Source organism: Tetrao urogallus (assembly GCF_951394365.1).
Source record: "Tetrao urogallus genome assembly, chromosome: 6".
Classification (NCBI taxonomy): Eukaryota; Metazoa; Chordata; class Aves; order Galliformes; family Phasianidae; genus Tetrao; species Tetrao urogallus.
Genome location: NC_136819.1, coordinates 12,489,656 through 12,506,300, shown reverse-complemented (window position 1 = coordinate 12,506,300; position 16,645 = coordinate 12,489,656). Strand labels below are relative to the sequence as shown.

Genomic DNA, 16,645 nt, shown 5'->3' with positions numbered 1-16,645 from the left:
ATTAAAATATTGAGTGATTCCTGTGGGCACTGGATAAATATTGAACAGTGTATTTACTAAGTGATTTTCAAAAGTCTTTATTCTTTTAATCTCTTATGCTATTATAATATGAAGTGATAAAGAATAACACATTGTTTTATTGAAGTTTTCAGGAGGAGAAAGAGAACATTTTTTTCTCACCTAAGCAGAGTTTATTAGAATCTAGTTAGAAGACAACATGGCTAATTCTCCTCCTTAAACTAGTAAAAAACTGTTGTAGTTTTTGTCTTTATTCAGTGTTTTGTATCTTCTCTTCTAGGTGGCTGCTGCTTCTCTTGGGGATGGAACGAACATGGGATGTGTGGTGACGGCACAGAAGCAAACGTTCATGTACCAAAGCCAGTGAAAGCTCTTGGTTACGCAGAACAGATCTTAATTGGATGTGGGGCAGGACACTCCTTGGCTCTTTGTCAAAACTCCACGTTAGACTCAGGACACCAGAAATCTTAGCAACATGGATGTGGATGGATGTCGTTGGGTTGCGTAGCTCAGAAGTTCTTCAAGAAGATTGCCTGAGATTAACATGGCAGCTGGAAAGTGCAGAAGTTTGTTCCCAAACTATAAGAAATGAGCGTGCTTAGAAGAGTATGGGAAAAATAAAAATCAAACAGTTATTTTAAAAAATTATGTCATGGGTTCTTTGTACAGGAATTGATTTTCTTACCCACAGGTAGAATGACGTTTTGCCTTGATGCAATATTGAAGAAAGAATGACTTTTTCTTTTTAAGAAGTCTTTGAGGAGGAAACTGCCTGTCTAATCACTTATCATTAGTGTAAAAATTCAGTCTAGTGTAAAAAAAGATTGAGGAAACAATGTGAGAAGGTGGAAACATGGGGCCAGTTCTGGTCTTTTATTATTGTATCTGTATGTCACGATGAGCATGTGTTGCACCTGGCAGCTTTTATTGAAGTTTTGAGCTCCCAGCATCTTGAGAAATCCAGTTGAAAAGAGAAATGCCAGTGAACATAAATAGAGGCATATGCACATTTTAAACAGAAGATCAGAATTTTGAAAAAGTAGATACGATTTAGAAGACTGGCAAAAGGAGAAAATGAGGCCCTTCTGAAATAAGCTACATGTTGATTAAACTGAGAGGAACAGCGTTTCTGAGGAATTATCTTCTGTGCCAGACATCCATTCAATATATATTCACAGAGCTGCAGATCCACACAAATTATTATTAACTTGAAAATTAAACCTAAAGTTCTTGAAGCTACTGATAGGAAAGAGAATCTTCTGAGAGCCCTTGGAAACAACAGAAGAGGTCTTGTCAAAGAGCGTAAGTCAGTTGTAGCTGCTGAGGACAGTTTGATCCAACATAGCTGATGTATTTGTAGCTGCAGCTGAATAGGAAGGCTTCCAAATATAAACAGAAACTTTTTACAAGTTCTCTAGCTTAAAAGGCAGACCAGAATGCTCCTGGTAGCGTCAGCTCTCACATCAGCTTGGCAGTCCATCTGAGATTCTGATCAGTGTGCCCACAATACTAGCCCCAGGTGAGTGCTGGGTAGAGAAACATATGCCTTACACTGATTGTGGTGGGAGAAAAGTGTAAGTTGTCTTCAGATACTATTAACTACCTATGGTGAGCAGAATTTTGGAAGCTATTTATAAAACTCTTTCACACACATACAAAAGTGGATGCCATTAAACTAGATGTTTACCACCCACGATAGTTAAATTTGCTGTGATATTTGATGTATGTCAAGTTCTAAATGTAGGGAGTACTACTGTGTGGTAAACACACCTTTTAATGAGAACTACTGTTACTAAACAGTGGTTTAATTTTTAAATGAGGGTTTGCCAGGGAGGAGGCTTTATAGAATTGCAAAATACTAAGAGAAGGGCTGTTAGAAAATAGGATGGCAAAACTGTATTGACCTGTCAGCTAACTCACAAGGGGGAGGGAGGTATATGGGCTCTGAGGTTTTTTCTCCTTGCTCTTTCAGTGGTTACAGTTCATGGCCTCATTTTCAGATGTTTTGTCTTTGTGTTCAGTGGAGAAGAAATCTGTAGTAAGAAGCTGGTTATAACTGCATTGCAGATACTGAAGGAAACTGTTAGAAAAACTGAATGGGACCAACTGCAAAAAGTGCAAAATTGAATCTTCCACTGTGTGCAAGATTTAATCTTCCATTTTCTCATCTCTGTCGGTTGTGGTTCTTCACAGTAATACCCTGTTCTAGACTGCTACTTCAGACACTTTTTACTTCTCTGACCAGGCTGCTATTTATTGACTCCTCAGTACTATTTTCTGCCTAAAACAACCTCTCTGATACACGCACTGAACAGTTGCTCATGCTTTTTAGGCATTTTCATCTGGAGTTCCTTCTTTCATTTTCCTCAGATCTGTGCACTGAATAAACATTATCTTGTTTCAGTGGGAAGTATGCTGAGAATAATTTTGTTCATTGGTTAATGATAGCTAGTATGTGACCCACAGGTCCTAGGTTTTGCTGTATTAGGTGTGTTTTGGTTGAGTAAGCTGTTGGTGCAGTCCCTTTCAGAGGAATCTAACTAATGTAACAAATAAATGGGACGTGGTTATTTGAACTGGTCATTCTTTCATGCTTGCCTTTGGAAATGTGAAGAATGTTTTGACATTTTAAAGAAGAAAGTGTCTGTTTATTTGTTCCTGGTTCTGTTCTTGAGTTTCATGTTGCCTGTGTTGTTAATCTTTTCAAAGGAGGGGAACTGCATTTTCTCTGTTTCTTTCTCTTGCCTATATATATTGAAAATGCTGGGAAGTAATATCTTGTCTTGAGAACTTGATGTACTGCATACATCCTTTGCAGTTAGTCAGGATCTCAAGATGCTGCTGTAGTACGAAGAATGAATGACAGCTCATTGTAGACTCTATGTGGTTGAATGTGGAAAGAGAAAAAGTTTTTCATTCAGAAACGAATGCTATGTTTTGTATGTCAGCATGCTTTGTTTGCAGAATAAAACATTGTACAGTATCAGCAAAGTCTTTCTGCCCTAAGGAAGGGAGCACACAGTGGAAGGCTTTCAGTCAAGCAAAGAAATGCTCTTTGTTGCTACTGCTCAGGAGATATTGCTGATCGGTGTCCCGGAGAAGGTCAGTCTTTGCAAAGCAAAATGCAGAGCCAGCATGCTACGCTAATGTTTCTGCAGTGCAAAGAGGATGTGTTTATGCAGGTCTCTAGTGCTAAACAAGCTTTTTTCTTAAGCAAGATATGTTTAGATGCAAATAAGTTAACAAGGTTTGTAATGTTTTCCCAGTGTGTAACACTGGAAGAAGGCAAGAAGTGTCTGTTTAGCCATTCTCTCTTCCCTTCTCATGCCAATGAGGTGTGTGTGTGAGGAGATGGATGAAGTTTTGAACTCTTTGCCCTCAGACCAGAGAGATCTTAGGCTTTTGGGCAGAGGAGGCGAAGGAAGCTGCTGTACGTATTTCTCTTGTTTGAAGCCATAGGACATCTGCAGTTGCTACACAACCAACCTCCATGTGAACCTGTGCAAGACACTTCTGTGCCATTTTAAAAAATGCTGCAAGTAGGAAGATCCTTGGTTCAGAAGTTTCTTTTTCTTGGAGGATTTGTTTAGGCCACTTAGCAGTCACTAAGTTACTTGACTTTGTGTAGTTCCTTGATTGACTTTATGCTTTTCTGCTTGGAATGTGCTCTAGTTTTGTTTTATTTGACATTTTGGAGACATAAGACTTTAAGTTGGGGATGGAAAATGGAGGAAGGAGATAAGTTTGGATGTACAGAAGAAAGGAGACTGTGGACAAACATTTAAATGAGTGGCAGTAGAAAAAGCCTAGCATAGTCAGGTAAAGCAGGGAGGGCAGGAATTCAAAATGAAGGCCCTGTACAGCATTCATACTGGTATGATGCAAGTAAGCTGAGGTACAAACACAAGCTGTTCTGCTTTCTGGATGTTATAGCTCTCCCTCTCTCATTGTTTGTTAAGAACGTGAATTTTATACTTGCTGTAAGCTTTTGTTCTTGCACATAAGGCATCTTGAAATTTCCAGTTCTCTTCAATTGAAACAGCATCATGTGTTCTCACCTTCCAGTCTTGGAAATCTTTAATTCAGACCTGTGAGACCTGCCCAGCACATAAGCTAATCTTTTCTACTTTTCCACTAAATCCCACAAATTATGGGTCAAACTTTTACCTGACTTTTGCGAGACTTCAAGTCAGTTTCATCATCAAGATGATGGCAGATCTTTCTCATTATATTGTGGTTATGATTTCACTAAAAAGCCCTCTCCATTCTCCTAGCAATTTTGGTAATTTTTGTGGCATATGGCAAGCCTCATGCATTTTCTCTTGACTAGATGATGTCTTTTAAAAGGCTCTAAATTTCTTCACCAGTTTTTAGTCATGCTTTTGTTATTTACTATCAGCTTATAGTTGAGAGCAGCTGAAAAGGGAAGAAAAATACTTAAGAAGAAAATGTATGACTTGCTTCCCAAAGGCTAGAAATGGCAGATAATCATCTGGTGTGGTTTAAAAATATGTACAGTAGAGAATGGGCTTTATGCCAGACTGATAGAAGACTACAGCTGATTCAAAAAATAACTGGAGATTGGAACTTTAGACATACCAAACTCTTAATTTATTTCCAAAAATAACCATGGAAGTACATGCTTTGTTCTTTTTATAATAGCTGTTGTGTTTTTCTTAATTCCTGATAAATGCTGACATCTTGCTCTGTGTTAGAAAGAACGATTTAATAGTCCTGAAATGAAATGGTTAGTTAGTATGGAAGTGGCCCTAAAATATAACAATAAAGGGAGGTGTTTTCCATTTGCACCTCAGAATTTGATGGAAGAAACTGGGTAGGTTTCTGCTGTTGTTATTTTGTAACCCTGCTAGTCAGCTATTCAGTGAACCAAAGGACGTTTTCAGCTGTTTGCTAACTTTGTTCACGGATTCATCTTTCACTCATTTCTGCATTTGCCCAATTTTAATGCAGAGGCAATTTTTATTCATTTCTGCCTCTGTGGAACATTGAAACAAAATATGCGACAGAGTACTCGGCAGTGAAGATGGTCTTTGAGTATTGGAACTGTGACCTGGATGGACCTTGTGCTGTGTTATGGGAGAGGGGGGAAACATGTATTTGCAGAGTCATGGGGAAGATGTTATTCAGTTTAGTTAGCATCAAGAGCAACAAAGTAATTCCTGAATGAAAGCTGGCCATGGAGATGAGCATCTATTTTTTTTTTTTGAAACTTTAGGCATTTTTGGTTTGCGACTTGTTGGATTTTGATTCATTTTCAGGCAAGCCTTTGCAGGTTGGAAACGCCTAAATCCAATTCCTGTGTTTGTGAGCCTCTCAATTTTCATCTTTCTCCTCTATTTCCAGACTGCTTTGTCTATAGACCAACCTGTTACTCATACACAGCACAATCTGTATGATGACAGTTCCCTGATCATCATAATTTAAGTGTATATGAACACTTTGCTAAAAGACTGTTTTTACTCTATTATTATTATTATTATTTGAAAGTAGAATCAAGAATTGGGAGATTTTTCATGTTCTGAAATGATTTTTTTTTCTTTTGCTTCAAATGACAAATGAGTTTAGCTTTTGTTTTGTTTGTACTGATTTGAATGCATGAAGACGTGTGGTACTTAAATTAGGGCAGCAGAGGAGTTGCCAATCAGTATTGAAGATGCTCTGTCATTTTAACTGTGTGGGTGCCTAATCATTTTCCATAATAATACTTTGCTTTAAAGTACTAAAGAAAAGGAATCCCTATAAGAGCACAGTGTTCTTCTGCAGACCAGGAAGCATGGTGTCTCTTACATAATCTAGTTGCTGCTCTCCTCTGATGCCTTAATTCTGAGTACGTAATTATGAAAAACTATTTCTACTTAAATTCTGCTTTTCATCTTTTGTCCTCAGAACACTTTAAAAAGAGGCAACACGGTAGAAACAGGAGATGTGGCACAAAAAATTGACAAGTCCCAGCTAAGGTAACTCAGCATGTCTACAGCAGAACCAAGAATAAAATTCCAGTCTTATGATGCCCAGGCCAGGGCTCTGCTTCAGGCCAGCGGTCCTTGAAGTTTATAGGTCAGCCTCGTGCTCCTACTTCCCTCTCTCCTTGCTTTCTTCATCCTCCCCACTACCCCCAAAGCTGGTTCTTCACATACTCCCAACCCTGCTGTTTGCTCACCCCACTCTTTAGACCAGTCCTGTGTACTTCTATTCTCCCTGCACCACTATCTTCCTGCCATCCCTTCCTCTTTCCATAGCTGTTGGTGTCACATTGCCACAGCTGAGCTGCATGCCTGCAGCCATGTGTGCCCTCAGCGGTAACTGTGCCAATATAACAGCAACGCTCTGCCTGTGGCTGACTGACAAACCCCATGGCGAGCAGTAATGCCATGCCAGTGAAAGCCTTGGAGCACATGCTCTTTGTATGGAGATGTTTGGGCCCTAAGTACTTGCATACAGTTTTGGGAGAGCTGAGGTCTGGAAGCCTGGCCTGCTCAGCCAGGGCCAGGAAACTCATCTTCCTGTGTTTTGTGTGATAAGCAAAGCAAGTCAAGAGCTACAGTTCCTGGATGTAGTTTGTAATTTGAGGCTGAATTTGAATTTAAATATTGCTCTTGATCACAAACAAGCATTCATATTCCCATGAAAGAGAAAGGGTGCACCTACACTCCTAGATGAGTGCAGAAGCTTTGGGGCTTCTGAACAGACAGGTGTTTTATGCCCAAACTCAAATAGATGAGTGACTTAAAAATAACCTACATAATTGAAGCACATCTTCACGAAATGAAGTTAGTTTCTGGGAGTGCAGAGGCGAAGTTGTTCTCAGCGTATAAATGGAAAGCAGAGCAGGGTGCTGCTGCGCTTTGAAACCACGCAGAGGATATGCAAAGTGGCAGGCTAATAACTGTGCTTGGGATTGCCTCAGGATATCTTTCATAAGCGGCTCAGTTCTCAGTTTCCTTGTGAGCATCCTTGCCTTAGTCCTGCTCGCTCTCTGTTGTATTTCATTCTTCTCATTTGTCCTAGCAGACATTTGTTTCAGTGATGTATTTTCTTCTTGGACCTGAAACTTTAGGGAGAAAGAAGGCAATTTATGTGAAGAATCACTTTATCCAGATTAATGACTGCTGCACGTGACTGTTACCACAGTGGTAGTAGCTGGGTTCTTTGTTGGAGTGGGGGAGCAGAAACCACTCTTCAGGTCCATGCTGTCTAAAGTGGTAGCTGTGGAGAGTGCTTTGCACAGCTGGGTTGCCCAGGAAAAGAAGGGCACAGGGCTGCACGTGTTTGGCTGGGGTGAGCTGCCTGTGATAGACAGCAGCCCACGGTGAGTGCCAGTCGGAGGAAGCAGTAGTACTGAGGCTGGCTCAGCTGGTTGGCTGTCCATTGCTGGGAGATGAGGTTCCAGGGGAAGAAACCCGGGTGTTCACTTTCAGCAGGAAAGGGGCAGAGTTCAACTCAGCTGCTGACTGTGCTACTGTTTTTTACCTTGGCTGACATTAGAAGCATTTGGTGGCATTATTGCAAGTGTGAGGCCAGAATTCAGCCACGCACCTTAATTCTTTTATTAAAATATATACCCCCTGTGATGGGAGTGAGCATGTTTGAAGAGTTTAATGTTCTAATAACCCAGAAAACCTCTTTGAATGTAAAGCAGCTTGTATGCTGTGTTAAGTTTCTCACTAAACTCAGTGTCAGGATTTGGTGCAGCAGATCCTACTGAAACTTTCCAGTTGTTGGTGCTGCTTCTATGGTGCAAGGGGAAGCAGGGTCTTAAGCTGCAGAGCATCTCTTGAGGAGCACCAGGTAGGAAGTGCCATTGAGTTTCTGAAGGGTTTACAGGGAGTGCCTGAAGGCACAGATACCTTGAATTAGAAAAAGGAATACTGAAAGGAAAATGGGGCTGGTAGATGTGGTAGTGCAAAAAGTAGCACAAAATTACAGTTGCCTTAGGCCACGTGTACCCAAACCTGTTCATTATAGCTAAAGCTCATATATATGCAAAGCACTGCAGAAGGGGAAGACCTATGTGGGATTTACAAGGCTGAATTGTTCATGTTCCTTATTATGGTAATGGAGCAGTCTTCACACTAGGCCCTAGGCCCTTCTAGCATTAAATAAAAAATGTGGGAAATCTATTTCTGGCTTCTTAACATGCTATAAGAGGGAAAGTTGTTCATTAGACAACTTTTGGATCCTGGATTAACCTGGATCTTGTCTCTGAAGGTAAGAAAATTGTCCGTTCATCGGCTGTGAAAAACAGCTTAACGACAGTAGGAGAAAAATACTTCTTAGGAGAGGGGATAGTTGACTGAAGTAGAAATTGAGTACGTACTGTTAGAAAGCTTCTTTGCAGTCCTTCATCTAATTATGTTCTAGTTCACATCATCAGCCTTTCTCCTGTTCCTAAAATACAGCTGGAGGTCTCCTTCATTCTTCTTTTGTAGCAGTTTTATGAAGACAAAGTCCAGCTGCAGTTGGTTTTTGTTGTTGCTGCTTATGGTTCAGCACTTACCGGAGCCATGAGAGTTTCTTGTGTTTTTATTTTGTTTTAATCTCTACTTTCTCCAAGCTTTAGGGACGCTGTTCCATTTTCATTCACTTCCGCAGCCCCAGGTGTCGTAGCTTCTGTCTGAAAGGTTTCTAACTCTTTCAAAGAGCTTCATGTGAGGATAAAGATGTATCCTTCCTTCAAGAAAGTGCTTCTCCAAAATGTTGTTGACGCATAGTCCATAGCTGCCATTTCCAGGATCTAAAGTGAAACCCAATCCTATTGTGTTTCTTGGTTCTTACTGCTGCATGTTTTGTGGAGCAAATAAAGCACTACTTGGGCACCTGGATTTCTTTCAGGGTTTTGTATCAGGTGGACTGCTGTGGCTCAATGAAGAACAAGGGAAGGATGAGGTCCAAGAAAGTAAGAAACTGAATTCATTTCATCAGCTAAAAAGACAAACTTTTATTATTCTTGGGGAGGGAAAAGGAAGATACCTAGATAATTATAGAGCTTTTTAATCTTTCCTCATAAAATTACTAATGATGTGGATTCTTCAGACATTGGTTGTATCAAGTGTTTGCAGGCTTCATTTATTATCTACTAACCCAAGTTAGCGTTTTAGAACCAAAGCAATACCAAGCTTTTCTCCTACAGTTCTGTTGAGAACACTGTATTTATTCAAGGTTTTAGAAGCAAGTCTCTGGAAACCCCTGATCACTTCTGAAAAGGATTCCCTTTAACACTATACAGCAGGCACTGAAACCATGATACAAAATTTATTTCATGCTAGAATTGTTTTGCATAACATTGTGCATGCATTTTTACTCAGTACTAAATTGCATACAATGCTGTTGTCTTGTTTCTTAAACTTTGAGACAATTTATACTTGAGTATTTTCCTGATTTTTGTACTATAAGTCCCAGTTTTAAAATAACACCTTTTTCTTTTTAAAAATTCATACTGATTACTTAATATGAACAATTTATGAAGGGTCTTTACGTTGGATCTATACATCAATAAAATACAACATAACCAGAGCTGGAAAATTAAATCTAGACCAGCTGTTACTGTCAGGTCCGAAGGAAGATCCCATGTGTCACAAGCATGCCAACAAAAACAGACAGAAAATAGTTTCTTATTTTTATACACATCTAGGATTAAAAGTTCTTGATTTCCATGTCGGTGTGATGATCTGTGAAGGCGTGGTCAATATGACCCATGACTGCCTGATTGCACTTTTTAAAACCATTACTCAGTATCTCGTATACAAAAAGAAGCGATCCATAGCAAAGAAATGTACAGTTTTGTTTTACATTTTGGCTACAACAATGTATGTAAAAGTAAAGAGCTTTGAAAGAAAATATATAACTTTGCTTTTTTTTTTTTTTTTTTTTTTTTTTTTCTCCTTAAAGTTAATCATACATTTGCAGTGTTTCTTGCTTTTTTTTTTTTATTTTTTTAATTTTTGTCTTCATGCAATTCATGCTATGGAACAAAAAAAAAAAAAAAAAAAAAAAAAAAAAAAATAGACTAAGGAAAAAAAAAAAGAGATCTTCTACAGTTTTGTTACGTTTTGGCCGTAGAAAAAGCCTGCATCTCTAGTACAACTCCAGAACCACGAAGAATCATCCATAAAACCTGCATGGAGCGAGTTAACTTTGTCCAAATGAGAAGGTCTTCTATGCCTGCACAGTTCCACACAGATGTTTATTTGCCATCAATGTTCATCTCCATCTTGCCTTGTCAGGTCACTCTGACTGCCTCTGTTGGCATATATTTAGCAATGACTGGACTTTCTTTGCAAAGATCTGCATGTAAAGAATACAATCAGTACTTGAGCTTCTTCCCTGTGCTTTTCACATCAAGCTCGGCATCTTAGTTTTAAAGGAAGGAGGAAAAGGTGAAATAGCTACATGCAGAGGCAGCCATATTCTTCTTCAACAGGGTTTTTTTTCCATGCAGTCAGCCAGACTGAGACCTCTCTACAGTGTGTCTGAGTATTGCTTTCAGCTTAAGATAGGCGCCCATGCAAAGTTTCATCCTACTGTGCTTGTTTGCTCAAACTCTTGCAGGGTTCCTATGGCTCAAAAATATCCTGAGAAAAGCAAAATCTTCCATCGTTGGCATGTTTCAGCATCGACTATATGCCTAACCCATTCCATACCGAGCCAGTAGATCCGCCATTAGCCACAATAAGCATAGACTAGCACGATGCACCAGGAAGGAAGCTATCTGGTGCATCTACCCTTCATCCTATGTACTGATACCATGCAGCACATTATGGCCCACCAGTACCACGTGAATGGCCTGCCTACTGTCATCTGAGTGCAATTTAGGAGTGTTGTCACCTAGCATCAGTAGTAACACCATTCCCAGCAGGTGCTACTGTGAGACATTGCATCTTCAGACTTAGTCACCTGGATTATATGCAACATAGCATAGGCTAATTGAAAATAAAGCTTTTTAGACCATTCTCTGCTACTGATCCATGCTACAAAATAGATGGGATGGGAGACCAAGAGCGTCTCACTGGACTAGGAGAGCTGTAGGGCGCAGACACTGAGGATAATCCTATCGCTTTTCCACTTATGCCAGCTATGCTGTTAAGGCTCCGTGACATTTCGTAACCTTCATTTAAAAGAAAAATGCAAAGTACAGCATTGGATCAATGACAGAATGGACTAAGAATGAGGTCAACATTGTAGCCAGTTCAATAGCAACTGCATGCACAGACATGCTAGAGTAGTATCGCTTGCAACTTGACTCGCGTGGCCACTGAAGTAAAGAATAAGTTTAAATAAAAAACAAGAAAAAATCGTTTTTCAAGGATAGTCAGGCTGTGTAATTGATCCTACAGGCAGCGATATGGTTGTACCCTAAAACAAAGTCAGTAGGAGGGGGATTTTTGATGTCTCAATCATACACTCACGCATACCATTCCCTGTCACCTCATGCATTTTGACTTCAGGCAGAATTTAGACTTCTGGTAGCTTTGGGGAAGGAGGACAAGAGAGAGAAAGGGTGGGAAAAAAAAAAAAGGCAGCAATCCATGTAATTTATTTTGTTGCTATAGAGATACTACTCCTTTGTTTTCAGCGTTAAAAGAAAAAAAAGAAAACAAAATTGCATGCTTTTCTTTCCCTCCCCCACCCCCCGCCTTTGTCAGACATGCACGTAAACAGCTCAGCAAGTGTACGGAGAGTTGCACAAACTATGGGTGAAATTCTGTTGGAACAACAATTAAGATGCTCTCAACGTGTTTCAAACAGGCCAACAATATGCTGACGTATATTACTCTTTAGCCAACCAGCCTCTGTTTCATTCAGTAACGAGAGGCAGTTGCAGTGCATCGTGAAAACCATACATTCCTCATCCCAAAGGATGTGCCATTTGGAGTGTTCCCCTGATCCACTGGAACCACCCAAACTCGCCCAGGCTGAATGAACGCGGCCAATGCTTATCCAATACAGAATCAAGTAAAACACTTTGCTACAAAGGTAAATTTAAGAGGTTATACTTTCACATGAAAGTGTTGTGGTCCAACTATATCTTTGTTGATGATAAGCTTTAAACTTAGAAATACATACACTATCTATAACTGGCATTTACTATAACTATTGCCCATCATACAATGGCACATGGGAATTCTATACTCCATACTCAGCGTATGGTTACATCGTACAATCTTTGAAGTTTTAAAATATTGACTGTATCATATACTATATACAGTACGCCAGTGATAAACACTGATTTGAAGAGACAGACCTTTCCAATTTCCCCATTTCTTACTGACTTTTATGCATACGCATGTCATTCTAATTTTGGTTTGTACGGTTTCTTCAGCTTAAGTAACTTAAACAAAACGTAGCCTGTTTTAAGAAGGGAAGGTATTTTTTTCATTCAGTTTGACTTCTTGCCACTATATGAATGATTCTGGCCATAATGAAACTAAAATGAAATGACTCCTGAGAGATCTGTAGCTGTCAGAAGTCAGAGAAACTAACTAGTAATGATTTATTTATGAAAAGAAAGTGATTTTAGGTGAATGATTTTGCGATTGAAGACACCTGTGCTAACAGATGTTCTTGTGTGCTTCTCTTCCTCTATTGAGCAAAACAGCGATGAAGATCCAAATAATTTCCTTTAGTGCTCTGTTAAGGTAGCCGAATAATCATTTGATGTTTCTTGAGGATCTTTTGCTTCTGTGTTTTAACTTTTTTTTGTCTGCTACCTCCCAGGTATTTGCTCCTCAGAGTCTGTAAAATCTGTGAGCTTTTAAAGTGGCAAACTTTTGTTGCTGTCAAATGCTAACTGGCCTCTCCTTAAAGAATGGGCTAATTTGAGGGCACTGTAGAGCGTTCTCCACTGAAGCTCACTGCACTGCACCGGTTAGGGTGGAAGTCTCAGCTGTCTAGCATAACTGCAAGGGGTAGTTACAGCTCTTCAGGCTTTTCTTTCTGAAAGAAATAGGTTAGAAACTCCAAATGCAGACATCAAGTGGTGGTTTCCAGCCCAAACGTGCATCTCTACAGCAAGCGCACTATTGCGTGCTAGAGCTATAGCTGACTTGTTCTTATTCGTTTAAAACGGTTGCTAACTACATAGTTACAGGACCCCAGCTACATACCCTTTCTTATTCCTCCATCAGGCGGGCAGGGATATTCCCCGGTTGATAAGAGGAAGCAGGGTCCATATCTCTCCCGAGTGCCAGAGCGGGTAAAGGGCAGGCCCTCATCAGGCGTAATAGCCTGGTCTATGTGGGGACAGTCTTCGTTTGCCAGCGCCGCCTTGGCCACCTCACCATTCAGTTTCGAATCTTCAAACATATAAGCAGAAGGCTATTGAAACACTATGCACTGTTTATTAGTTCCAGCTGCAAATTAAGGGGTCACAGCTAATGAGTTCTATAGCGACACTATAAAAGGTAGCACGTCTGTCCTAGACACTGCGTTCGTGTGCACTGCACCAAAATAAAATAAAGTCTGTTAAGTGGGAGGAGAAACAAAACGTGATCGCGTTAGGTGTGACAGCCGCCGCCTGTACTTCCGCATAGAGGGGCAGTTTCGGAAACGGGCCTGCAGTGGTTCCTAGTCCTGCGAGCAGAAGACCACGGTTAGAGATCGGATCATGTGCTTGCATGACGACAGATGGTGCATGAATGACCTGCTCGTCATGAAGCCTTCTGTTGCTCAGAGCTTGGGAGAGGCAGTGGACTGTGAGTTGTGTTTGAGCATTTGAGTATATTCTGTTTATGCTGATTTATGCCTTTGTGCAATATTCCCAGAGGGAAAGATCCTTGCTTTTTCCCTCCCTCAATTTACCTCAGGTGTTTGAAATATTATTTCTGATATCAGTCGTGCAGAATGGCTGTACACGTTTTAGACACACAGAGTACATTATGGATGGGAATAAGACAGCAGAACGTGGATTTGAAAAAAAAAATCAATTTTCTGATGTTCTCATCTGAAACATGCACAGTATTTGCAATGCCAGCACGGGACACTACATATAGAAAACACTACAGCAGGCCATGAATTTAGAAAATGGATGGAGTCAAATTTATGCTTGGCTGTAAATAATGAAAATAGGTTGTCAGATTTGCCCATTTTGCTCCACACATTCCCATGAAGATAGACTGAGAAGAGTACGTTTTCTCTGTGTGACTTGTATGATATTTGTAAAACAATTCAAAGTGCTATTTACTGTAGGATTTACTTTAGAGTTTAAAGTGCAATTTGGTACATTGAGAATATACTCGAAATATGGCACAGCTCAATAAGAGTATTTTGGTGGAAGGGAGGAAAAAGCAGTCCAAGTGTGCTTTCTGAAGTTTTCCAAATGCTGAGACCCAGTAACTGTAGGCAGCATCCTAAACCTTGGTTGCACAATGCTTATTAACTAGAGACTGTAAGGCAATGGGTGGTCCTGCAAGTCTTTAGAGAAAGATAAAGTCAATAAGTAAACTTAATTCCAGTGCCTCTTCTAGATTTACATACTGTCTCATTCTGAATGCTACATGATACTGTTATTTATTTTTCAGTGACTTTGAAGCCAAGTAATAATACAAGACCAAAAGAGAAACGGCATTAGGTGGGGTTCGGAGATACAATTCCTCTGTGTCAGATGGACAAGACAGATGAATAAGAGGCAAAAGCCTTTTCAAACAACAGTTGAGCACACACACACACACAGATGTATACAGCATGTGCTATATACATCCATCCCTGTGTCAGTAATTGCATTCTATGCATTTACTTTTATTTGGATGTCACTGGTTTGTCACTACAGATAAAGAAATAGTCTGTTCTGCATATCTCACCTCTGCCTCCTTTCTTCTCCATGTAGACTTAGCCAATTATTTCCCCATAGAGAGGTAGCAACATTTTCTGTCTCTCAATATATCTCAATATATTTTAAAAACCTGAAAAAAACTAGGGGGGCATTCTGTTGTTTGTAGATGTTTGCAATGAACTGCAATTCCTTTCTGTTTGTAAGACTTGTATTGAGTACTACTATCAGCATGAAAGCCTGGCACAGCTGCCATGGTAACCGTGACACTGCAGGTACTGAACTATTGCTTTTCATATCACATAACTGTTTTGGGAGAACTGCTGGCCTTCTGGGCAAGAGCAAAGCACTGGGCTTCTTCATAAGCTTCGACTGCTACAGGCAGGTAGCTCTAATCCTACAAGGAACGAGGCACTGACATCTCTGAAATCCCCACTGCCACATTTGAGCCTGGGTTTGTAAACTAAGTGGTTAGTGATGGAACGGACACTGGTCTGTTTCTGGAGCTCAAAACACCTCTGAGAAGCCTGGCTATGGGTCACACAGCTTGCTAATAGCAGCCATCGGTCCTTATGGAAGCAGCTTTCTGGCTCTATTGTGCTCACTGACAAGAAAGTTGACCTTGGAATTTATTTCTTAAGATGTGTCATACATTCCTAGCAACCTGAGCTGTAAGCTGCTCTAGTAGCCTCCTCAGGGCTCTTTAATGCTGATGAATTTTTCTGTGTGTTTGCTGCTGAAAGTCTGCAACCTTTTTGTTTTAGTTCTGTTGAATAGAAAGAGAACAAAGTAGCTGGCGATGTGCACAAATCATTAAGCTGAACCTCAAACATCCCTGGGGTTATTCCATGCATGGGCTGTGCCCTAAGGACCACATTCTGGACAGCCCTGGTCATCTTCAGGAGCAATTTTTCAGAATACTTAGGAAAGAGTTAAACTACCAGCACAGAAAGCTGTGCGTGTAAGCAGATGTTGATAGAGTAGTTTTGTTCCAAACCACTCTCTGCAGCACCTAAATCAGTAAAGGCTAGACTCAGGAATCACATGATGCCTAATAACTTATCCAAATAGAGAAAACCTCTCTGATGTCATCTGTCAACAGTGAGAAGTTTTCATTGCTTTCATTAGCAGACCCACATGCTGAACAATTTCAGGTATTAAGTCTAAAGATGGAATGAAATTACATTATTGAGGTTGATTTCTTAAGTTTTGATTTGTTCTTTCCAAGATTGACCTGGGCTTTGAGAGGACTGTAGACAAGGCAGAGATCCTGAAATAATTACTGTCTGGTGACTATTAGCAGAGTTATACCAATGACAGCAACTTCTAGGCACTTAAAATTTCACACACTTGATTGTGCCCTACCGGATTTACAAGTCTTTCCATCCCTGTTAGCAGAATTGAATCTAGGCTTGTATAACATTTTTGTAGGCTTGTCTAACCTTTTTCCTCTTTGTATCATATACTGTTCCGTGATGAAAAGCTAGTGTTATCATCTCTGTTTTACAGATGGGTAAAACTACCCTGCAGTGAAACGACAAGCCCATTGCTATGTAAGAAGTTATTTACAACAAAATCTTCTGACTCACAGCATGGAACCTTATCTCCATAATCATCCTATCTGCGAATACCTAGTTAACTGCACCAGCTTAAAACATTCTCCTGCAGAGATTTGGCTTAGAGGCTGAAGAAAGTGTTCAGCAGATCTCCCGGGTGTGTAGTTCGTTTCACAGCTACATTTGTATGGTTTCCACTTGATTATTTTTTTTAACCTCCTCCTTCCTGTTTTCTCAGCCTCCATTTGCAGAAAACTACAGTTGAAATGCCTCAGTTATTTTCAAG

At 40.1% G+C, this 16,645-nt stretch overlaps 2 protein-coding genes across 2 annotated transcripts in view; one reads left to right on the top strand and one right to left on the bottom strand.

Moving 5' to 3' along the window:
* SERGEF (secretion regulating guanine nucleotide exchange factor) overlaps nucleotides 1–489 on the top strand; it is a gene marked incomplete at both ends in the record, with an annotated part of 126,909 nt that extends 126,420 nt beyond the window's left edge. The window contains one exon of the mRNA XM_079536889.1: nucleotides 299–489. Within this exon, the coding sequence (XP_079393015.1) occupies nucleotides 299–489 (191 nt within the window). The remainder of the gene's footprint in view (nucleotides 1–298) is intronic.
* A 9,769-nt stretch (nucleotides 490–10,258) lies between these two features.
* Nucleotides 10,259–16,645, bottom strand: part of KCNC1 (potassium voltage-gated channel subfamily C member 1) — a gene marked incomplete at both ends in the record, with an annotated part of 100,883 nt that continues 94,496 nt past the window's right edge. The window contains 2 exons of the mRNA XM_079536888.1: nucleotides 10,259–10,323; nucleotides 13,143–13,331. Coding sequence (XP_079393014.1) covers nucleotides 10,259–10,323; nucleotides 13,143–13,331 — 254 coding nt within the window. The remainder of the gene's footprint in view (nucleotides 10,324–13,142; nucleotides 13,332–16,645) is intronic.